General features: G+C 53.9%; 1 protein-coding gene and 1 pseudogene across 2 annotated transcripts; both read left to right on the top strand.

Annotated features, from left to right (window-relative positions):
- The first annotated feature begins 6,177 nt into the window (after window positions 1-6,177).
- IFT27 (intraflagellar transport 27) lies at window positions 6,178-23,325 on the top strand. Of its 2 annotated transcripts, XM_036301315.1 has the most exons (7): window positions 6,178-6,560; window positions 13,116-13,195; window positions 13,458-13,517; window positions 14,575-14,634; window positions 16,554-16,671; window positions 17,494-17,603; window positions 23,113-23,325. In XM_036301315.1, exons 1-7 carry the CDS (start codon window positions 6,527-6,529, stop codon window positions 23,209-23,211), a joined length of 561 nt encoding a protein of 186 aa, XP_036157208.1. In that variant the 5' UTR covers window positions 6,178-6,526; the 3' UTR covers window positions 23,212-23,325. The 2 variants fall into 2 exon arrangements, with proteins under 2 accessions (XP_036157208.1, XP_036157209.1); XM_036301316.1 differs by lacking the exon at window positions 14,575-14,634.
- LOC118652180 lies at window positions 7,500-7,670 on the top strand (annotated as a pseudogene).

Here is a 23,325-nt window from a genome sequence, read left to right as displayed (position 1 = left end):
GGAAGAGACTGTCCCAAAATTTAAAATTTAAAAAATGACCAGGCTGCTGGGAGGAGAATGCAATGGAGAGGGGGAAAGTGGACTCAGGGGAAATATGAGAGGATGCGACTTGGGACTGTTAAGGGGTTTGGGGGTTAGGGGTGGGGTGGTGAGCAGTAGGGGGAAGGAACCTAGAGCAACAGGAGCCAGCTTAACATTGCCCCTAGCTGAATTTGGCCTAGGTTCAGACTGAACCAGCCAGAAATGGACAGCCAGGATAAATGTGGAATGTTCTAGAAAAGTAGCTCTTGGCTCCTGCAGATGACCTATTGCGGGCTGTTAAAGGAGGCCCCCCACCACCACTACCCCTCATCCCCCGCCCCCACTACCCCCACCCCCACCCCCGTGGCTCTGGAGGAATGATTTGCTCAACTTGAAACACCTGCAGCTGTGAAGTAAACCAAAAGGCCACCCTTGGCGCCCTCCTGCAGCAGGCATTTTCCTGGTGGCTGCTGCCCCCTGCTGACGGGATTGGGACATCACAGCCTCCGTGCAATCCTGAGCCCACAGCTCCGGGCTCCACTTTGCATTCTGGGCGCATGGAAGGTGAGTCAGTCACATTTCCTCTGCCCTTTATTGTGATGGCCATGCCAAGCACTGCATCAGCGGAGGCATAAACAACCAGAGCCACGTGAACAGTGAAAAACCAAACAGCAAAGTCATTACCAAGAGCAGGCGGTGTACCAGAAGGCAGATGCGACACAGTGCATCACAGAACATTGTAAAGCAGACGCCACCACCGCATTCAAGATCGCCCTCCGGGGACTCAGCGGCAGCCCAAGGGCTGTTAAGAAGAGCCGGTGTTGACTGGGTCTTACTACTTGCCAGGCGTTGTTCTAGAACCTTCCCTGTGTTCACACAGTTGGTCCTCAGGCACCCACAGGGCAGGGATGAGGAAACAGACACACAGAGAGCTTAAGTGGCAAAGCAGGATTCAAACCCAGACAGTCTGAGTCCAGGTCCTTGCAAATTCCAATTTAAAAGTCATTACTTCCTTCTCATATGTCAGTGGTTCTCACCCATGGACCATTTTTGTGCCCAGGGGACATTTGTCAATTCCTGGAGACATTTTTGTTTGTCACAAGGAGGGAGATGATTCTGGCATCTAGTGAGCAGAGGCCAGAGATGTTGCTGACCATCCTGGAAGGCACAGAACAGCCCCCCACAATAGGGAATTATCTAATCCAAAGTGTCAGTTGTGCCTCGGCGAGGAAACCCTGATCTAAACACATAAAATTCCGATGAATCTACTAGGCCCCTCTTTTGCATCGCCCTCTGACATGAGGGCATTAGCGCAAAATTGATCTAATGCGTGAGAGGTATTCTTGAAGATTCCTGCCCAGATCCCCTCCCACTAATTTCCCCTAAAGCCTCTTATTTACCCAGAGGGATTGTGGTGATGGGGCTCTGAGGAGCAGCACGGGCAGAGGAGAAGCCTGAAGCAATGGTGGAGGCTTGGTGCCTGCAGCGGGCACCATGAGCCCAGGCGCCGGGCGGGGAATATTACGGCTGTCCCTGGCACCGAGCCGCTGCTCAGACGCACGCTGCTTGTCATGACTGTTGGGAAGCGTTCAACCCCAGGATGACTGAACAGTCCCTGGAACAACTTGTCAGCAGCTGCCTCTCGCTTCCTTCTCACTCAAAGCCCTCACTTCCTAACTAGCCCAAACAGTCCAGTCCCTGGCTTTGGGGAGCAATGCTGTTAAGCCCTCCTCCGCCATGGAGCCTACAGGTCTGGAGGTTGTGTGAGTATGGAGCTGGCTGTGCCATGGAGGAGGGGGGTGGAGGGCCCAGACATCTGGCTGCCCCTATCTGAATGGCCATGGCACCCCTTCCCCCACTAAGCCCCTTACCTACGCAAGAACTGGTGCTCAAGAATTGGTGCTTATTGAATGAATGAATGAATGACCAGACAGGTAAACCCTAGGAGATTTCATTCATTCAAAAATATTTACTGAATGTCTCACCATGCTGGGCCCTGTCCTAGATGCTGGGAGGACAAAAGAAAGCAAGTCTCCGTTTTCATGAAGCTAACCTTGTCGTGGAGGTAGACAGATACTACACAAATAAACAAATACACATGGCACATAATACCAGGCAGTGGTGCGCGCTATGAAGAAAGTAAAGTAAGACCAGGGGATTGAGACTGACAGATTGGGAGCATTCTTTAAATTGAGTGCTGGGAGGCCTCTCCAAGGAGATGGCACTTGGACAGAGATCAGAAGGTCATGAGGGAAAGTGTCATGCAGCCATGTTGACAACAGTAAGTGCAAAGGCCCTGAGGTAGGAGGGGGGTAGGGGAGCCTGAGATACAGTAAAGCCAGCAGAGAAAGTAGATCAAGGTGGGTCCTGGCATGACCTCACAGCAGTGGCTCTTAAACACAAGCCTGCGTCAGCATCTCCAGGAAGGCTTATGAGAGCACAGACTGTGGTCCTCACCCCCAGTGCTCAGTGTCTGGGGCGGGGCCCGAGAATGTGCATGTCTAACAAGTCACTGTGTGATGCTGATGCCGCTGGTCAGGGGACAACAGCACACGGTGTTTGGTCCTAATGCAACAGGCCCTTTCCCGCTCAGCACTCTCACAGCAGTCACAGGCCATCGTTGCTCGATGACCTGCCTCCTTCCTGGGCTGGAAGAGCCTGAGAACAGATGGTGGTTCTGTCCATGGTGCTTACTAAGCACTCAATAAAGTATGTGTTGGATGAATTCCTCAAAGAAGGTTTCATGAAGGTTTCAGACCTATTTCTTACCAATCTCCCACCCAAGCGAAGACAGTCACGTGCCATTCTACAAATGCTCAGGGCACTACCTCCCGCAGCTCCATGCCTTCGCACATGCTGTTCCATCTACTCAGGACGTCCCTTCCTCTCTGTCCACCTCATAAATCCCCACCCACGCTTCAGGGCTCTCCTTCTAGCATCTCCTTCCCAGCGCCTTCCACCTCTCCAGGGTCAGGAGTGCTCCTTGGGGTCCCGTATCCACTCATGTCACGGGGTTTGTTCCTCCAATTGACTAGTGGCCACAGCCGCGCAGCGCCCTGCCCCCCAGGTTGAACCAGTCAACAGAGGTGTCCTATTATGGTTGTGGTGCTTTAAATTTAAGTTCGTTGCCAAAATCTGAGAGTCGGAGGATTTCACACAAAATCCAGATTCTGGGCTCCACGATGCAAGTCAGGGCTGGCACTTTCCTCTTCTTCTTTTTTTTAAAAAATAAATATTTTTATTGATTTTAGAGAGGAAGGGAGAGGGATAGAGAGATAGAAACAACAATGATGAGAGAGAATCATTGATTGGCTGCCTCCTGCATGCCCCCTACTGGGGATTGAGCCCACAACCCAGGCATGTGCCCTTGGCCGGAATCGAACCTGGGACCCTTCAGTCCGCAGGCCGAGGCTCTATCCACTGAGCCAAACCGGCTAGAGCAGAGCTGGCACTTTCACTCGGCCATGGTCTGCCAGAGCCTCTGGGGTTCTGTCACCTTCGCTGTGGTGGCCCTAGCAACCAGCACAGCGGCTGGTCCAGGATATGCACTCAGAACAAGCTTATTAGTGAAACTGTAAAGGATACTCTAGGTCAGTGGTTCTCAACCTTGGCTACACATTAGAATCACCTGGGAATCTTTTTAAAAATCCTGATTTCTGGGCCTCATCCTCTGGAAATTCTGTTTCTTTGTTATGGGGTGGGGCCATAACATTAGTGAGTCTAGGTGATTAGAGTCTAGGTGATTAAAAACAAACAAACAAACACCAATTCTAAGAGCAGGTGACCCGAGGCTGGTTCTGATTCCTGCTGGCTTGATGCATGACCTTGGGCTCTCTCCGGACCTCACTTTCCTTGCCTGTTAAGTTGAAGTAATAATTGTTTTCACTTCCCAGGGTCATTGCATCAAACAAGAGAGAGGCTGTGAAGAGCTTAGCACGTGCCTGGCATATAATGCTCGGCCAGCACGAGCTATTACTGCAAGGAACTCAACCCTATGGGAGGAAGTGTGATGGAGTTTGAGGTGGGGGAGGCCCTGCTGGGGTCAGGGGGTGCTAGACTACCTGTGTTTACTCGTAATCCCCAGTTCTGCCATGCACTAGCTGTGCGACCCTGTGCATTTGACTTAACCTCATTGGGCTTCAATTTCCCCATCTATCAACTGGGGGTAATAGGGGTTATTGTGACTATCAGGTGTGGGCGTGAGTATTAAATGAATTAATCCTTTAAAGCACTTACAGTGGGGCCAGCATTTAGCACGTGCTCAACACGTGCCAGCTCTCACTGTTGCAGCTGCTCAGAGAGGGTTAGATTAGAATTTCTCAAGGCCTTTCATGGTTCCAAACTCTCTGGCCGCCTTAAAGCCAATGACTCTTGTCATGCAGCTGTCACTTAGCTATCAAGAATGTACAGAAGGCCCTTGGGATGAGGGAAGAATTCAATATACAGGGTTTACCATCTCCCTGGAACGATCCAGAATGCTCTCATGATGGTGCTGACTAAAGTCACACAGAGCAGCAGCCACGAAAGGTAAAGAGTGGATGTGGTGCAGCCCTGCCTGGGAGGTGCTATTACCCCCCTTAAGGGAGGAAACTGAGGCTCCAGAGGATGCCCCCAGATGTAGCTCGGTGTCTCAGCTCCATGGAGCTGCCTCAGAAGGCTGACTCACTCAAGGGGTCCTTTAAGGGACTAATGGGGTCCCAGTGAACAGGACAGCCTGGAGGCGGAGGCAGGAAGGCCTGGGGTGTCTGGGGCAGATGCACATGAGGTCTCCAAAGAAAAAAGTAGGTAAGGAGAATGAAGGAGACAGATTTTACCAGAACACCAGGAATGCTTCCCAAGAAGAGAAAATTTCAGGCAGTTTGCATTGTTTTCCTGCGGATTCAGGGCTGAAAGCTTCACGGGGGGGGGGGGGGGGGGGGGAGGAATGTTCATGCCCCCTGGTGCAAGGCTAGTGGCTACACTGAGACAGAGCAGCTGAGAGAGCGCAAAACGCCGGTAACGGAAAGGCATGTGGCCGCAGATCCTGAACACCCGCATGTCCGCTCAGGCTGCTCCTCCCTTTTGGCTCAGCCACGGGAGCGGGAAGAGTGAGAGCAGGCTGCGTCTGGCTAACCTGTGTGACCGTGATAAGCCAAATCCACCAGATGCATTTCTCCCCATCCATCCATCCAACTGTTGAGTGTTGAGCACCTACCAGGTCCCAGACAGGCACATGCTTTCTCTTTTAAGCCTCAGGATAACCCCATGAAGGGGTTCCGCCAGCCCAGCTTTGGAGACGAGGAAAGAGGCTCAGGGGAGACGGCAGTGATTTCCCTTTGGGTTTCCTAACCAGAGCAAGTGGGACCTCCCCGGGTGACCAGTGTCCTGGATGCTCGCTTCATTCAATATGCGGTGTGATACGTTCTTCATTTTACACACGGAAATGGGCTCAGAGAAAGGTACTTAAAATTCCTCAGTGCAATCACCCCCCCACCCCCCGCTGCCCCCCAATCAAAATTCACTTGTTCTCTGACACCACTTTAAACATTTAAACAAATTCACTGACACCACTCTAAACACTTCCATATTTGGGAGTTTAATGCGCATATCATCCCTGGGCTTTAAAAATAAGATTTCCCCGTAGGATGCGGGGCAAGGACTGGATTTCCAAATGCACCTCGCGGCCGCGCTCCCGGAACCTAGGGACCTGGGGAGCGACAAGAACCGCTGGGATTTCACACTCGCCCTAAGCTCCGCTTCGGCAACCGCGGCCTCGTCTCCTTACTGCGCAGGCGCCGCGCCAGCCTCCCGCGCTCTCCGGGAGCCCTGAGCGGGCGAGTCCACGTCCAGGAGCGCAGGGGATACGGAGAACCCCCGTTCCTCCCGAAGATGGACCAGGTCACCCTCCCGCCAATCAGAAAGCTTCTTTAATCACAGCTCCCGCTACAAGACGTGGGAGCTGCTTTTCCAAGAACTTTCCGGCAGCGCGGAGAGGCGGGAGGTGGAAATGATTGACATCTCCTACAACCATTAGTCAAGCGGTATAAGCTTGAAGAGCAGACACTACTACGAATTGTCTTGCAAGAAAGATCTTAGTCCCGCCCCCTCCTCCCACTGGTCTCCGAAATCCTTCGGGTGGGAGTTTTTGGTGGCAGCCAATCGAGGGCCAGCGAGAAAGCGGAGGGGGCGGGGCCGGCGGTTGCCGGGCCAGCGCGTCCGGCGCGGTGCTTAGGGCCTCAGGGTTGCGGGGTCAGTCTTCCTGATGGTCCCGGTCTGGCGGGGTCCGGGCCGGGAATGGGAGCCGTGCCACCTCGCTGGCACCTTCCAGGCGGCCTACTGAGGCCTTGAGCGGGTCCCCTCTGGAGCTCCCGTGCGCCCCCGCCCCAACCCCAGCGCCGGTAGCCGCCCCTCCCTGTGCAGCCCAGAGGGTCCGGGGCCCGCCTTTCCTGTCCCCACCGCGGCCACAGGCCCCAACGCCTCTAGTCTCCACTCTTCCCCGGTCTGGCCCGTGGAGGGGTTGGTTACCATGGTGAAGCTGGCAGCCAAATGCATTCTGGCAGGTGAGTGACATTTACAGTGTCCGGAGTCCAGAGACCTCCTAAGTTACCGAGAGCTTTTTTCAGCAAGTTGCCCACCCTCTTTCCCTTTCTCTCTCCCCGAGGCGAGCTCATGCAGTTGCTGGTGGTGTAAATTCCATTAGCCTGGAAGGATCCTCTTCCAGGGCACATGGCACCTCCGGCTGGCTTCCGCCCCGTCATACTCTGAGACCACCGTCACCAGGTTGAGCTCTCCTGAGGGGGCAAAGGTCCCTTACAGCAGGCTAAGCACACCAACTAACCCACGTGCTGAACCCCAAAGTTAGGCATAGTGACTTTGGTAGTCGTTCTCATGGGATCTTTTCCTCACCCCGCCCCCTCTGATAACGGGGATTAGACAACTGTAGTCGCTTACAGTTGACCAGAGTTTGCAAAAAGCGCGTGTGTGTTGTTTTTAAAGTTACTGAGCCGCCCCACACTCAGGGGGTCATAGTGTTGAATCCCCCAAAGGCAAGCATATTTGTTGTGTTGACTGATGCAGCCCCAGCACCCCGGACAACATCTGGAGCCCGTAGGTCCTCGGTGAATATTGGTGGAATGAATGAGTATGTGGCGTTCCCATTTGTGGTGCTCTCTTTGAATCAGGCTGGACATTTAGAAAAGCATTTGCCAGGATTATAGCCCTGGGACCACAGAACACACACGTACTTTACTGAGTCCTTGCTGCCTGCCAGGCACACGTGTTTCGTTTCATCCTCACAGTGGCACCCTGGGGTAGGGGCCAGATTGTTCTGACCTTACGGAGGCACTAAGAGGCAAGGTCACCCCTAGTGAAGGGGGGTCATAGGTAGGATTTCAACTCCAAAACTCTTAACCCATGTTCCTCTTGAAACCTGTGACCTTTCCAGGGTTCCTGGAGCAGCTCAGGAAAGCAGCAGTGAGAAATAATAAAGAGGAAAAATAAGTTTTGCACAGTGGCAGTATCCTAACCATTGAGGTTTACCTGAGGCGCGATTATTGCTAGGAAAAAAAAAAGAGGTTCTTTTTTATTTTTTTTGACTCATCCCTTGCAGACTGAAATAGATGATATCTTTGATGACTTTTCTAATTTGGAAATAAGAGTCACACACAAAGATGACTGACAACAGTAACTCAAATCACACTGAAGCTAAAGAAATTAATGGTTCTCAAGAGAGGGCTCCGGCAGAGCGCCAGGGGAGGCAGTATTGAGCAACAAAAATAAATCTGGCTGTGCCTCCATTGGCTGAGTCCGCTTGGACAAAGCACTTCTCTGAGCCTCAGTTTCCGCATGGATAAGGTGGGAACGTTTTTATTTTCTGACGTTAGATTTTTTTTTTTCATGGGCTTCTCTCTCTCTGTTTTTTTTTTCCTTTTTCATTCAACTTCCACCAGGGAGCTAACTTACTGAGCACTCTCCATGTGCCAGCATTGTGCTAGATCTCACCGCAGTCATCCCAGTCCTCACCCAACTCGATGGGGTCAGTATTGTCCTCATCATCCTTTACAGATGGGGCAGCCGAGGCCCAGAGAGGTTAAGACACTTGCCGTGGGTCACACAGCTGGATGTGGCCGAGCTGGGAGCTAGTCCCAGGTGACTGATTTCCAGGGCTTGTTCTTAGCCCCGAGCTATACTTTCTTCAAGTCTAGATTCTAGAGGCTTTACCTTTCTTTACACCCCCTCCCTCAGGTACTGTTGCACCTGATTTCACCCATGCCTGAGTGATTCCTCAACTCCAACCCAGCTCTCAATCTGCAGCCCCCTTTCAAAGCCTTCAGGGTATCTCCTCTTGGAAGTTTCCCGGGGCCAGAGACCTCAGTACAGCAAATCAGCTCCACACCACCCCACCTGACACATGCCCCCTCTCAGTTTTCCTTTCTCTTTACCCCCACAGGCCTACTGTTGCAATTAATCTGCCTTTTTTCTCTCACAGTTCAAGTGCTTATTCATTCAACAGATTTTTACTGAGCACCTACTACATGTAAGTCACCATGCAAGGTGTGGTGGGAATACAAGGGTGAGTCAGGCCAGCCCCTGCACTCCAGGAAGCGCTGATATGTACATGATAACTTGCCGTGCAGCACACAGAACGGAATGCCCTCTGTGCGCCAGACACCAGAGAAATACCTCAGGGCACAGCTGCTATTGTGCTGGCTCAGCTCAGGAGGGCAAACAGCACTTGACATTTATCTCCATGTTATTTACTTAAAAAATCACTTAACTGTTATTCAACATACATCAGGCACTGTACATATGAACTCATTAAATCCTCATAACAATTCTGTGAAATAGGTTCTATTATCCCCATTTTGCAGATGGTACAACTGAGGCCCGGAGAGATTACTGACCCACAGACACACAGCTGGTAATGATGGAGCCGGAGGGAGTAGGGATGATAATAGGGCCTCACTGGCCGGCTGTTCTGACATCGGGTCTCATGCTAGCTGCAGTGAGCACATTAGCCACACAGACACAGACAAAGGCGGGAGAGATGACCTTCGGAGGCTGTGCAGGGAGGACACTGAGCTTGGCCTGGCAGAGAATGGGCAGGATTTGGACTTGGATTAGGGAGACCTGGAAGGTTGTATTCGAGGGATTTTCAGAGATCAGGAGAACAAGTACTAATATACAGATACCGAATTATAAGGTACACCTGAAACTTACATAATGTTATTAACAATGTTACTGCATTTAAAAAGAAACATATATATATTAGTTACTGCATTTACACACAGAGCGAATAGAGCCCAGAGCCAAGGCTTTGTGAAAGGGATAGTTGGAGGGCGAGTGGGAAGGGGGCAGGGGTTGGTGGGGGAGGGGGGGAGGGGGAGGAGTCCTTGGCGGGCTTCGTGTGAGAGCAGCAGGATGGAAGGTTATGTGATGAAGGTCCATCTGCTGATGCTGAGCTCGGGGTGGGTTGGAGCAGGGAGAAGACAGAAAGGAGAGAGGGCCCGTTGGGAAGTGTTTTCAGGCAAGACCAGTCAAGAAAACAGAAACTACATTAGGCATTTCAACAGAGAATTGGTTCAGCAGGTGTTGAAGACCTGAAAAAAACAAGAGGAAAACTGAGATGACACAGAACCAGGAGAGAGAGGCGGGGTTGCCAGAAGCCTGAAGCAGAACCCCACGGAGCAGGCGCAGACCTCTGAGGAGGCTGCCCACTCGGTGGTGCCGCAGGGACTTGGGCACCAGCGTGGGAGGCCACCCATGGCACCGATCACTGGGACCCACTGCCCACCATCCGGGACACGACCCAGTCTATTTCAGACCATCCCTGGCACCACGGTGCTACTGGGGTCAGGGTCCAGGCAGGCGCAGACCTGCTCTAGGTGTCCCGGTGTGAGGGTGTCATGGGGACATTAATCCACCATGGAGGACCTGGATGATGAAAGGGGACAGCAGGGCAGCAGAGTCACTGCAGGAGCCTCGCCCCAGGGCTGGGGAACAGGGAAGAGGGGGTCCTCAGGACCTCGAAGCCGGAGGAGCCTGGGGAGCTGAGAGGCGACCTCTGAGGAGGGGCCCCTGGTGCCTCTGAGCGGGTGTAATAAACCTGGAGGCAGCAGCTAACGTGCTGCTGGGGTGAAGGCCGTGGCCAGGCTGCTGCTAAGAGAAACGACGAGCAGATGCAAGGAGCAAGTCCTGCTCCCCGCCACCTTCCTGTCTCTCTAGAACTCTCCTTGGCAGAGCCGAGTTTGCATTGTCCCGGCCCCAGCATCACAGGGCGGGGCCCGGATAGGTGGGTGAGGGCTGCGACCAGCCCAGGTGTGGGGTAACCGGGGCAGCCAGCAGGGACAACCCAGGTCGTGTGGCTGGGATGAAGAGGAGGGGGGTTGAGCGTGGGAGGAAGCAGGAGAGTCAGAGGTGACTGGGTGGAGTCTGGGGGCAGTGACAGTGAATGGTGACACCATGAACAGAACCAGCGAGATGGGGGTGGGTGAGACAGCGCAGGGCCCGGGGACACAACCTGACCCTCACAGTAGATGAGCCGGGATTGAGTGAAGGCCCGTCATTCCTCACGAGGCGCAGTCAAGGTAGCGAGTAAAGGATACAGAGTAGACGGGGGCAGAGGGCAGAGGGCCAAGGACAGACCCACGGGGTGCCCACGTCTGCGGGGCGGGAGAACCAGGCCGGTGCAGGGCCACCAGGCCCACCAGGCCAGAGGGCGAGGAGCTTGAGGACTGAGAAGAGACCACTGGGCTTGGCGATTCGGAGGTCACCCCTGCATTGTGCCTTTGCAGATGTCACCCCCTCCGTCAAGAGTGCCCCTCCCTGCCATCAGCCCCGGCTCAGCCTCGCCCCTGGGAAGTCTGCCCACGAATGAAACCACTCGCTCTTTCTTTCCTCGCTGCGCCCCAGACGCTCGGCTTCTCAGCTTGTGCTGTTTGAATTTGCACTTGTCATCTTGTTGCTCTGCGAACGTGTTTATCGCTCTTTCTCCTCGCTGTGCTCAGATCCCGCCTCAGCCGACACAGGAGGTTTCCCATGAGTGTGGGTGACTGACTGGCAGTCGGAAGAAAGAAATGTGAAATTAACCAGACAAATCTGTGGGGAATTTCACAAGCGGATGAGCCAATTTCCAACTGGATTCAGAAGCCCAAAGGGAGTGGGGAGGGTGGATGCAGGCCAAACGCAGGGAGATTGATGTGCTCTCTGCTCGCGGGGCGTGGCGGGGCGGGAGGTGGAGGGGTGCCGGTGACTCCAGCCTGTGGTCGTCCAGTGTCCTGGAAGGCTGCTGTGATGAGGGCCCGGGGGCCGTGTCAGTATGGTCAGAGGGCTCCCTGAGCTCAAGGAGGGCAGGGGGTCTGGCCCAGAGAACACGGTGTTGGAATCCTAGGGAGGTTACTCAGCTTCTCTGGGCCTCGGTCTCTACATCTGTCAGATGAGGGTAATGATGAGGGGGGAGGGCGGCATTGACTGAGATTGTATGAATGGGCTCAGGAGGGAGGCTCACAGGTGTTGGTTTCCTTGTAAGAGGTGGTGGCCAATAGGAAAGCAAGACCCCGATAGCTCACCCAAACCCGGAGGAATTAACATGAAATGAAATGCCATGAATAGTCAAGTCATTGTCTCACAGAGAAAATTATAGATGAGAAAAGTCCAAACTGAGAGGTGAACAGATAGCTGTATGGTGCCAGATGGGTACGAGGCTTCTCAGGGTGATCACTTGGTAAGTTATATGTCTCGTCACTGAAACCAATACGATGCTGTATGCCAACTGGAATTGAAAAATAAAAGCTGATTTAAAGTTTGTTAAAAAGGAAAGTTAACAGAGCAGAAGGCTATGGGGAAATCAAGTCAAGAAAAGCATTGAAGCCGCTGTAAAATAGGAAGCGAAGGTGAAGAGATGGCACCCAAGGATGCAAGTCAGGGACGCGAGTGAAAACAGGCGTCCTGTCGGGGCTGGCGGGGGTGGAGACTCAGTGTGAGGCTCACGGTGGAGACGGTGTTGCAGATGGAAACAGCGTGGCATCAGAGGAGGCCAGGCAGAGCCATCGGTGGGAAGGTGGGGAGGGCACAGGGCAATCAAGGATGGGCATGGCCTGCCGCCAGCACCCTTGGGGGCACAGGAGGAACTCCAGATGAACTTGCCCCCAACATTCTTACGAGAAGTCCAGATCTCAGCCTGAGACTATGACATAAACCTTTAGTTTTGAGGAACCAGTTTATGGGGTTATCGACCCACAAAGGCAGGCCGGGGAGATGAACCCACTGGGTGAGGCCAGCCTGGAGGAGACAGCTGCTGCCGCAGACAGACTTGGCCCTGGGAAGACGGACCCCAGCGGTCACAGATGGGCACACCCAGGTGGAGGGGCAGTATCACCTGGAAATGGACTTGAAGGTGGCATCGTTTCGTTTTACATAAATGCAGGAACTCTCAACTCCCCCCCCCCCCCAACAACACCCCCCCACACAAAAACGATGCAGGGTCCTGACTCTGGATGCTCTAAGCCAGTGGTTCTCAACCTTGGGTGCACATTAGAATCACCTGGGAATCTTTTTAAAATCCTGATTTCTGGGCCTCATCCTCCAGAAATTCTGTTTCTTTGTTACTCATGTTGTGGCGCCGCCCCATAATAGAGACAGAATTTCCGCAGGATGAGGCCCAGAAATCAGGATTTTAAAAAGATTCCCAGGTGATTCTAATGTGCACCCAAGGTTGAGAACCACTGCCCTAAGCTCAGATGGGTTTAGTCAGCTGAGCCTGTCAGCCTGGGCCTGGCCACACCTGTTTACCTTCAAGACTTCAAAGTAAATTCCAGTTTGAAAGTGACAGGTTTTCCCACAGGGTATGTTCCCGGGAAGAGTGTCAGTTCTGGGTCAGTTCTTTCAGATGAGGGGCTAGCATTGAAGAAACGTCACTGGCCATCATGGGTTTGGGAGATTGGTCTCATGGACCCATGGCCCTGCCAGCGACCTCAGAGCGAGTTCCCAGGAGAATCGAGTACATTTTCTCCGAAAACTCAGTGCAGGTTGGGGTTTGTGGACCAGCGCTCTGGAGTGGGAAGCCCTCGGTCCGGTCAGGATGGCAGTGAGGCTTTTCGTGTGCTCTGTCCGCACAGGGGACCCCGCAGTGGGCAAGACCGCCCTGGCGCAGATCTTCCGCAGCGACGGAGCCCACTTCCAGAAGAACTACACGCTGGTGAGGCGCGGGGGCTGTCGGCCAGCCGAGGCCTGCGGGCACTGGGAGATACCCTGAGCCAGGGGTCACCTCACCACGCACAGCTCCTCCGGGGCAGGGAGCGGGACAAGCCTCGCTGGTCCTCTGTGACTCTGCACCACCAGGGCGTGCGGGACACAAACACCCACGCTGGGGATGTCTCCTGGCGTGGGTGCTTGTCGTGACCTCCTGAAACACGCCCCTTGGGGCCCCTGACACACGTGTTCTTGGTTTTCCTTGGCAGACAACCGGGGTAGACTTGGTGGTGAAGACGCTGCCAGTTCCTGACACAGGGGACAGTGTGGTGAGTGGTGTCCTCCCCCCGGGGGAGCTCAGTGCCCAGGGTCCCCGGGTCACCGTCATCCTCCCTGTGAGAGACGGTGCAAGGACTTGGCCTGGACTCGTTGAGCGTTTGGGGACAGCACTGCGGGGCAGGGAAGCATTCTAGGGAGAGGAAGTAAGACAAATACGGGCCTTGCCCTCACAACTTACCTATCAAGATTCTCAGCCTGCCTCCCTCTATGGGAATCCACACCTAAAAGTGAATTGCAAGATCCTATGTTTGTGCTTCCCTGGGGAGAAGGTTTAAGAATCACCAGATTCTTAAAGAGGTCCATGAGCCAAAACCATTTTAACTGCCCCTGATACAGTGGGAAGTGCACAGGTCAGCGCGTACAGCTCCGATTACAGCTCTGATACTCGGACAGCGTGCGCAGGGGTCGGAAGCCAGCCAGGCGTTTCCAGGGCCCGAGGGAGCTGAAGGGGAGAGTTTAGAGGGACTTTCTGGCAACAGCGTTGGGGAGGGGTCTCCCATCGGCTGGCGGAGGTGTGGACGGGGTCAGCCTGTGTCCTCCTCAGAACCACCCTGCACCATCGGAGGGATGACAGACTGTCCTACTTTCCGCGCCTTCCCAGGCCTGCTCAGTGACCTCCTTTAGAAAGAATGGTTTTAAGATTTGAAAATCAATTTGGTTAACAAAGTGCACAATGACCTTTTGGAAGGCAGAGCACTTGTCAGCCTGTTTAGCATTCTGTTCTGCCAGGTGGGGAGTCAGCTTGTTCCTGGTGGTTCTGCACTTGGGGTTAGCAAAGGTGAGCTGCGCAGAAAGCGCTGGTGTGTGGGAAACCGGCCGCCTCGCGGGTTCTGGAGGCTGTTCCTCTTCCCATCGCCGTCCTCGTGCCCCAGGGCGGGGGGTGCAGCCTCTACGAGTGTGTGTGCACCTGTGCGTGCACCTCACCCCAAAGCCAGGTCAGCACTGAGCTGAGGGCAGTGCCGCTGGCTTGCAGCCAGTGCCCCCCCCCCCCCCCCCCCACCCCCGCGCATGTGTAGACACCCTTGGGACGCGTCTTCCTGATTCTAGGAGCTCTTCATTTTTGACTCCGCCGGCAAGGAGCTGTTTTCGGAAATGCTGGATAAATTGGCAAGTATCCTGCGGTTTCATTTCCTAACATCACCTCCCGCCCCAGGTCCCCCCTTACAGCCCCCTCCCAGAAACGTCACTGCACTCTGGCTGCCGAGAGAAGCTATCGTGGCAAAATTCTGTAAGGGGCACTGCTCCCAGCCTTGGGACCTGTGGCCTCCTGGCAAGTAGGGGTGGCTCGTGCACGTGCCTCCCCCCAGCTCTGAGAGGCCGGGTCCCAGATGCGCCCGAGCTGTGTGGCTCAGTCCTCGAGCCGCCCACTCCGGGGCCTTCCTTTGGAGCAGCTGCCTCCTGATGGTGGCCCCTCAGCCCTCCTCCTCAGCCTCCCAGAATAGGAGCACACATTCCTTCCCCTGGGGGGGTTGGGAAGGGGTGCCCCAGAGGCCCCAGCTTGAGGCTCACCTTCCGGGCCCACACCCTGGCTCCATGGGCTCAGCCTAGGACGTGCCCCGCTGCCCAGGGCTCCCCATGCGCATCCAGCCGTCCTCCCAGGTCCAGCCTGCTGTTTCTTCCCAGGCAGCGGCTCCGCCGATCTGGGCCAGCGAGCTAATTAGAAGGGTTACGCTCCCCAGAGCCCTCGCTGCCTTCCCAAGAACGGCTACATTTTAATAGAAACTGTTTCCTGCCCCTTTGGGGCTATTGTCTAAGCGAAACAGATCTAATGATGGTAAGTTCACACAGGACTGGCTTCACGCATCAGTTCATGCTCACCACATGCCTACCTACTGTGTGCACAGCCTGGCGCTGGGTGCTGCGCTTCCCCGGCAGAGGGAGGACATGCCTGGAGGTTAGGGCCAGGAGCAGCGCACACCCTGACTCCAGGCTCCCTGCTCCAGCTCGATCCCGGGACTGCCCTGGGCCCCTGGCTGAGGCCTGGAGGGAGAAGGTGTCCCCTGCATGCTCATGGGGGAAGGGGCTTAATCGAGTTCCTGAGTTAGTCTGTGGAGTGAAGGTGTGAGGGAATCATCGGTTTAGTGCTCCCCATCCTGGAGGCCTTGTGGGTAGGGAGGTGAGCCCTCCAGGGCGACTCTGGGCTGACCTTCCAAGGAAAACTGGAGGGAAAAGGATTCTCCCTCACACCCTGGGCGGTTCCAACACCCCAGAAACAAACCAGGCTTTCCCTGCGCAAGGTGGGGGTCCCCAGGGACCAGGATGTGGCCACAGTCACATGCATCACAGCCTGAGCAGGGCAGTCCTACCCCCTGTGCCCAGCAGCAGGGTGCCCGGATCTGAGCAGCCCCAGAAGGTGAGCGTCCTGAGAGCGTAGCCCCAGTGCAGGACCCTGCGGTGTCGGCTGGGTGAGGGCGGGTGCTCTGCAGGAGAAGCGTTTTGGAAAGGCAGCCCTGAGGAAGGAGGCGCACATGAACCAGCGCTGGTGACTGGCTGGTGGAAGAAGGGATGCGCTGTGGGCCTGCAGAGCAGCCGGCGCACCAGCTTGCACAACAGTGGGCCATCCGTCAGGATGAGCGGGAACGAGTCCCTGAGGCCAGTGGCAGGCGAAAGCGCCTCCCAGGAGAGGAAAGCTGCAGTCCTGCTCTAGCGCTGGAAGCATATCTGACCTGGGCAAGGCGGTCACCCTCACTGCAGCTGCACAGCAGGGATGCTGAGACCACCCCAGCAGGGTTGGGTGTTTCGCAATGACGCCCAGAGAGCCTGGCACTGACATCAACTCACGCCTGGACTTCGTCGCTGCACCTTCCCCACCGCCCCTTTCCCAGCCGCCCACGCGCCCAGCCCTCCATTCATTCCTTTGGGCAAACTGTTCTCTTCTGTGGCTCAGCTGTCTGACTCACGTCCCCTTTACAGTTTGTCATTTCCCTTCATCCACATGTCCCTCCCCAGAAAATTGGCCAGATTTTCTGCCAGCCTAGAAGTCACTTTCACTGCTCCTGATATGTCTCATCCTGTCCCTCTTGCAGTGGGAGAGTCCCAACGTCCTGTGCCTCGTCTACGACGTGACCAATGAGCAGTCCTTCCTCAACTGCAGCAAGTGGCTGGAGAAGGCGCGGTCACAGGTGCCAGGCACCTCCCTCCCAGGTAGGAGCTGCGGCATCGGGTTTGCCGGCAGCACCTCTGTCCCTCAAGAGCACAGGTCACCGCAGACCTGGCTGAGAGTGGACAGAGGGGTGCCCTGGGCTTTGAGTCTGAGGGTGCACACACCTCTGAGTCTGTAAAACAGGCATGGTGACACCCACCCACCATGCAGGGTTGGGGAGACTCCGGCAGCAAAGGGGAGGGGCTGTGATGGGAAGAGGAGGTGTCGCTTCTGGAAAGGCAGCCCACAAAGAACTCATTGCTTCCTGTGTGCAGGGCACAAGTAAACATGCAGGCCCGGCTGTCACTTCTGAATGCTTTAAATCAATTTATTTTTCATCCTCATGTGAGATCAACAAATCCTCCTCATTACAGACCAGGAAAAACCATCTCCAGAGACAGGCTCAGAAATTAGCTGCAGCGGATGCAGCTGGGGACAGAACTAAATTACCGCCGAATCCCTGACTCCGAGCCCAGGCCTTAGATTAGTATTAATGACCATTTTTAAAGTTTGCTCCATGAGCTAGGAGTTTATCGAAAATGCATACACTCGGCCCTCGCCTTCAGGGCACTTGCCGCCTTAAGGGGACAAGGCAGACAGATACACAGGAGTCTAGGGAAAGGGCCGAGCAGGAGCTGTGTGTGAAAAGCAGAGCCCGTCCTGCTGTGGCCTTAGGGTCAACATCTTAGGGCCCCTGTCTTGCTCACCACCTCGAACCAGGCACCTGTCGGGCGATCTTTTGCGCCTCCGTCCGCTTGCTCTTTTCCCTCCAGCTGCCCCGGCTGCCAGTGCAATGCGATGCTGTGGTTGTTTCTTTTGAGCAGGTGTGTTAGTGGGCAACAAGACAGACCTGGTCAGCAGACGAGTAGTGGAAGCGGCGCAGGCCCAGGAGTGGGCGCTGGGCCAAGGCCTGGAATGTTTTGAAACATCCGTGGTAAGTGTCCACGTGCTCGGTAGCCGGCGGGGAGTGGGCTTCTGCTGGAAGCGGGCATTCGCGTGACCTCACGTGCATCGGAGTTGTTACCCCACCATTGTGCACCACAGGGGAATTAGGAACTGGTGTTGACATTCTCAGCCCAAGGTCATTGCTCAGTGTAGCAGGAGTCACTCGTGCATTTCAATAAAGCAGCTTAGCCAGCCAGCCCCGGGAAAGCTGTATCTCAGTTAGTGAAGAGTACAAGCCGACTGTGTTCAGTTACAGCGATGCTTGACGTTTGCACGCAGTTTTGTGAGTTACGTGCCGCTGGAACGTTACTTCATCGTTCCCGTTCAGCCCCTGCTTCCGTGTTGAGGAGGCGAAGTGACTCGTCCAAGGTCATGTGACTAGTAGAGGGCAGAGTCAGCATTGGGATCCTAGCATCTGGCTCCCATAAGTGCTCCCTGTCCCACCTACTGCAGCCGCCAGGTGACTCCAAGCCACAGACTGTCCCCCAGCAGGGTCAGCTGGAGTCCTCAGAAGGGAGACGTCTGAGTGATTTGTCACCGCACCCTCCGTACACACACCAGGATTTAGCTGTTTGGTCCTAGTGAACCCGCTTCCTGTGTTGGGAGTTTTGAGGTCCCAGCCTCCCTGTGACTGGGTGCAGGTGTGTGACCAGGCTGTATCAATCGGACGTGCTTGTGTGGCCGGCACTTTTCTCCAGAGACGTCCATTTCAGAGCCAGCAGCGCCCCTCGCCGGGGCTGCTGGGCTGACCGGTAGGCCTGGCACAGAGTGATGGTAACATGGACCTCACCCCGGCCATGTGGCCCCTGGACCGGGTTCTTTGGCTCCAAAAGTCAGTGGGCTAATGAATAAATAGCCTGGAGGTTGTTTTTACTTAAAATGTACTTAAGCCACGGGCACTTCTGTTGTTGAGTCTACGAAACTTGGCAGACGATGCTGTTCAGTGGCACGTGGATGGGAACTTTAACACCCCACCTCCGCCCCGCCAAGGCGTGCTTCCTTAAGGAGCGCTTAGCGAGTAAAGGCAGGTGCTCTGAGCTCCCACGGGAGTGCAGGACTAGCCGTGGGTCCTCAGCATGTCGCTTAACCTGTCAGTGCCTTGGGCTCCTGCCCTGTCAGGTGGGGATCATAAGCCATGCCCCACGTTGAGTAGTAGGCCTGATAATGGAGTCAGATGGTGAATATAGAACACTTAGACCAGTGGTCCTCAACCTCGGCTGCACGTTAGAATCACCTGGGAATCTTTTTAAAATCCTGATTTCTGGGCCTCATCCTGCGGAAATTCTGTTTCTTTGTTATGGAGTGAGGCCACAACATGAGTAACAAAGAAACAGAATTTCTGGAGGATGAGGCCCAGAAATCAGGATTTTAAAAAGATTCCCAGGTGATTCTAACGTGCAGCCGAGGTTAAGAACCACTGCCTTAGACCAAGTCGGGTGCTCAGCAAACACTCCGTGCACGGGAGCTTTTCTAGCATGTAAATATTTCCCTAGGCGTCTTATTTATACTCTATCACCTGCTAAGTCCTTTCATTCTTAGGTGGTACAAACATAAATGCCACTCTTGCCTCCGGCCCAGTCATCACAAATGCTAAATTAACGAAGCTCAAAGTAACGAGCTTTTCCTGTGTAGACAGGGTTTTACGCAGTGCGCCTTTGAGCAAAGCAGTGAGCCGTACTGCCCGCAGCCAACAACATTTTAGTGTTCCCCTTCCAACATTCCCATTTGTGAAACTGCCTCCTCACCCCAACATCCCATACTCCCCGGAACTCCTGATGGAACTCAAAAGTGAACACCAGAGGCCACGGGGCGGTGGGTTTACACTCTGCCCGGGTGTTTGCTGCCGCACTGTGGACACGTGGGTATAAACTGTGCTTGCAGAGGCTGCAGTTAAGCACTTGGTGTGAACTGTGCGAGTTAACTAGTCTCCCCCTGAGGCAGCTCGGTTAAAAAAGCTGTAAATAAACAGGAAATACAACTGAACTCTGAGGCACAGGCAAGTCTTGACGCCAAGCCCGTCTCCTCTCTCCTTAATGCAGCGCCATCGCCTGGGTCTGGCGCACCTGGCGGGGCCTACGTGTTTGCCTGCCTTTCTTTTGTTATTTGCAGTCCCTTCCCCAGAACTTACTCAGCTTCCTTTTTGTAATGTTTTTATTGATTTTTTAGAGAGAGGAAGGGGAAGGGAGAGAGACAGAAACATAGGTATGAGAGAAACACCAATTGGCTGCCTCCTGCACGCCCCCTACTGGGCATTGGGCCCACAACCTGGGCCTGTGCCCTGACCAGGAACAGAACCCATGATCTCCTGGTGCTTGGGACAACGCTCAATCCACTGAGCCACACCGGCCGGGGCAAAGCGTACTCATCTTAAAACTGCAAGTGGATACCCTTTGACCACCCGCACCCATAACGCCCACCCCCACGCCCGCGGCCACTGGCAACCACCAGTCGGCGCTCTGTTTCTGTGAGGTCTGTTTTTCTAGATTCCACACACATGTGAGATCATACGGTATTTGTCTTTCTGTGGCGTCTTTCACTTAGCGTAATGCTCATTTCCACAGTGACTGCCCTGATTTGCAATCCCACCAGCAGCGCACAAGGGCCCCCTTTTCTCCACATCCTCCGCAATACTGTTATTTCTTGTCCTCCTGATGAGCCCTTCTAACAGGCGTGTGGTGCCAAGTCACTGCCTTCGATTTGCACTCCCTGGTGATTGGTGATGTGGAGCACCTTTTCATATGCTGGTTGGCCATTTGAATATTTTCTTCGCAAAAATGTCTGCTCAGGCCTTTTGCCCATGTTTTATCAGATTATTTGTGTTTTTGCTATTGGGTTGTCCGAGTTATGTATTTTGGATATTAACCCCTTCTCAGATGTGTGGTTTGCAAGTATTTTCTCCCATTCCGTGGGTTTCTCTTGCCTTGCAGAAGCTTTTTACTTTAATATAGTCCTACTTGTTGATTTTTGCTTTAACTTCTGCTTTTGGTGTCGTTCCCATAAAATCATTGCCAAGATCGATGTCAGGGAGCTTTTTCCCAATGTTTTCTTCTGGGAGTTTTATGGTTTCAGGTCTTAAGTTCAGGTTTTGAATCCACTTTGAATTAATGTTTGTGAATGGTGTAACATAGGGGTCCAGCCTTTCTATTTGACATTAGCGTGGCCTAGGAGTTTATGCTCTGCACAACCAAAGGTGCCCAGCAGGTGTAACGGTTAATTCTCTTGTCCAATTGGAGGGTGTGGCCTCTGTCCTCAGCAGTCATGAACTTAGTGCGCATGCTCCTCGGCTACTAACCGCCACCTTCTGATCCCTCTCCCTGCACTTCTGCCCCCTCTGTCTCTTCTCTGGGCAGCTTATTTCCTCCACCTGGGATTCCCTTTGCCAGAAAGTCCAGGTAACTTTCTCCACCAGAACTGGTTCCTCGGTGCATCTCGGTCACCCAGCTGGCAGGGCAGACAGGCTGCTCTTCTCAGACTGGGGAGCCTGAGTTTCCGGCGGGGCTCTGCACCCGGCCCCGGCTGGCGTCTGTGAAACCCTGAGCTTGGTGATTCTGTAACATTCTTTGGTTTGGAAATTATGCCGTTCATTGGGGATAGTTCATTGCATCTTATGGAGGCTGCACTTTTGTCAGCTGCCAGGGATTGTTTGAAAACTGGTTCTCGTGTGTTCTTAGCTGAGCTGCTGCCTTGAAAGTTGTGAGTTCTTTCTTCTACCTGCTTATTTCTTTAAAAAAATTTTAAAAGATGTACACAGGTATAGCCACTATGGCGACCAATATGGAGTTTCCTCAGAAGTTAAAAATAGAACTGCCATATGCTCCAGGAATCCCACTTCTGGATATTTATTCAAAGAAAAGGAAAACACTAACTCGAAAAGATATCTTCATCCCCGTGTTCATTGCAGCATTACTCACAAAAGCCAAGATGTGGAAATCACCTAAGTATCCATCGATGGATGAATGGATAAAGAAACTGTGGTACATATACACTGTGTGGCCAGATTATTATGACCACCCCATCAGTACAATGATGTGAATTAGTCATGCAGATAATAATAATAATAAAACCTTGAGAGTATTTGCTTAGGAAGTTTTCAATATTCAGTATTTTTGAAAGTGTCAGTGAAGTACTGATGGGTACAGTGAAGCACATGATAATCTGGCCGCTCAGTGTATGTGCAGTGGAATATTATCCAGCCATAAAAAGAAGGCAGTTCTGCCTTTTGCAGCTACATGGATGAAACGTGAGAGCATTACACTAAGTGAAGTAAGTCAGAGAAAGACAAATACGATATGGTCTAATCTGTGAAATGGTAAAAACAAACAACACACCAGCAAGCTTATAGATATCAAGAACAGATTGGTGGTTGCCAGAGGTAGAGGCGGGAGAAATGGGTGAACTAGTTGTTTGTTTTTAGTTTGAATAAATTTTACTTAAAAAATTTAAATATGTGTGTGCACACAGAGGGTGAGAGAAAGTCCTTTGGGCACCGTTAATCACAAAAATATTATTTCAGTTACTAAGATGCCCAGTTCCTGGTGACTGTCAGAATTCCTGATTTGATCTAACATCAGCACCTCCCCCGCCCCCTCACCTGCTGGGTTTCTGTGCTGCGCTCAGCTCACAGCCTGCAGCTGCAGGAAAAGGGAAGAGAGAGGAATGAGGGGCGTGGGGTCTCTACTGCCACCTCCCGTGGCCCCTCAGGACTTGCCAGGTGTCTCAGCAGATGCTCAAGAGATGGGCCTTCCCTGCCCCCACCAGTGGAGCTCTCACCTGCAGCCTCCTCCTGGCAGGTGACACCTCTTCAGGCTGGGCTCCTCCTCACCCCCCTGCAGCCTCGGTTCTAGCGGTTCCTGGCCGGCTGTTCCTGTTGGGACCCACCCTCCTGGAAGTGGTCCCTGCAGAGTCCTGTTAAGACAGCTCCAGGCTGGTGCTCCTGCTCGGTCCAGGGAAGGGCGGCTGTGGCCTCAGGTGCACAGAGGAGCAGGGCTGCTGTCCCACTGAGCCCTCCCTGGCTTGGCCACCACAATAGCCAGCCTGTCACACCTTCATTCTTCCCTGGCCTAAGCCCCCGCCTCAGGCTTTCTCTTGGAACCTGCCCTCCGGGAGGGAAATGCCACAGCACAGCCCTGACCTGGAGGTGGGAGGGCCTATCATGTCTGCCTTCCCTTGAGGGTGTGGGGTCCTTGCTGTTATTTTGTGTGGCCTCTGGGGCCTTTTGGTCAAAGCCAAAGAAGTGCCCTTTAACTCCCTTCTCGTGGAGTGAGTGGCTGAGTGGCCGGGCTCTGTAGACGCAGCCTAGGTTCAAACCAGCTCCGCCACTGACAAGTGTGTGGCTTCGGGCGAGTTACTTAATCTCTGTGTCAGTTTCCTTCTGGTAAAGCCTCCCCCAGTGGAGTGGAGGCGAAATGAGGCGGGTGTGTGTGGCACTGACATGCAGTAAGAGTGCCTGCCGGCTCTGATGCCACACAGAGCACGACCCTCCTCGCCTGTCTCCACAGAAGGAGATGGAAAACTACGAAGCCCCCTTCCAGTGCCTGGCCCGGCAGTTCCACCAGCTGTACCGGGAGAAGCTGGAGGTTTTCCACGCGCTGGCGTGAGGGCTGGGTGCTGCGGGCGTGAGCAGTGGCCCAGCTCCTTGGAAGACGAGAGAAGACGGACTTGCCTCGGCACTTCACCTGTTGTGACAGCTTCAAATAAAAGGAGAAAATGTA

This window comes from Myotis myotis, unplaced genomic scaffold (genome assembly GCF_014108235.1).
Source record: "Myotis myotis isolate mMyoMyo1 unplaced genomic scaffold, mMyoMyo1.p scaffold_m19_p_3, whole genome shotgun sequence".
Lineage (NCBI taxonomy): Eukaryota > Metazoa > Chordata > Mammalia > Chiroptera > Vespertilionidae > Myotis > Myotis myotis.
Note: the sequence above shows the minus strand (reverse complement) of the source record. Positions and strands in the feature narration are given on the sequence as shown.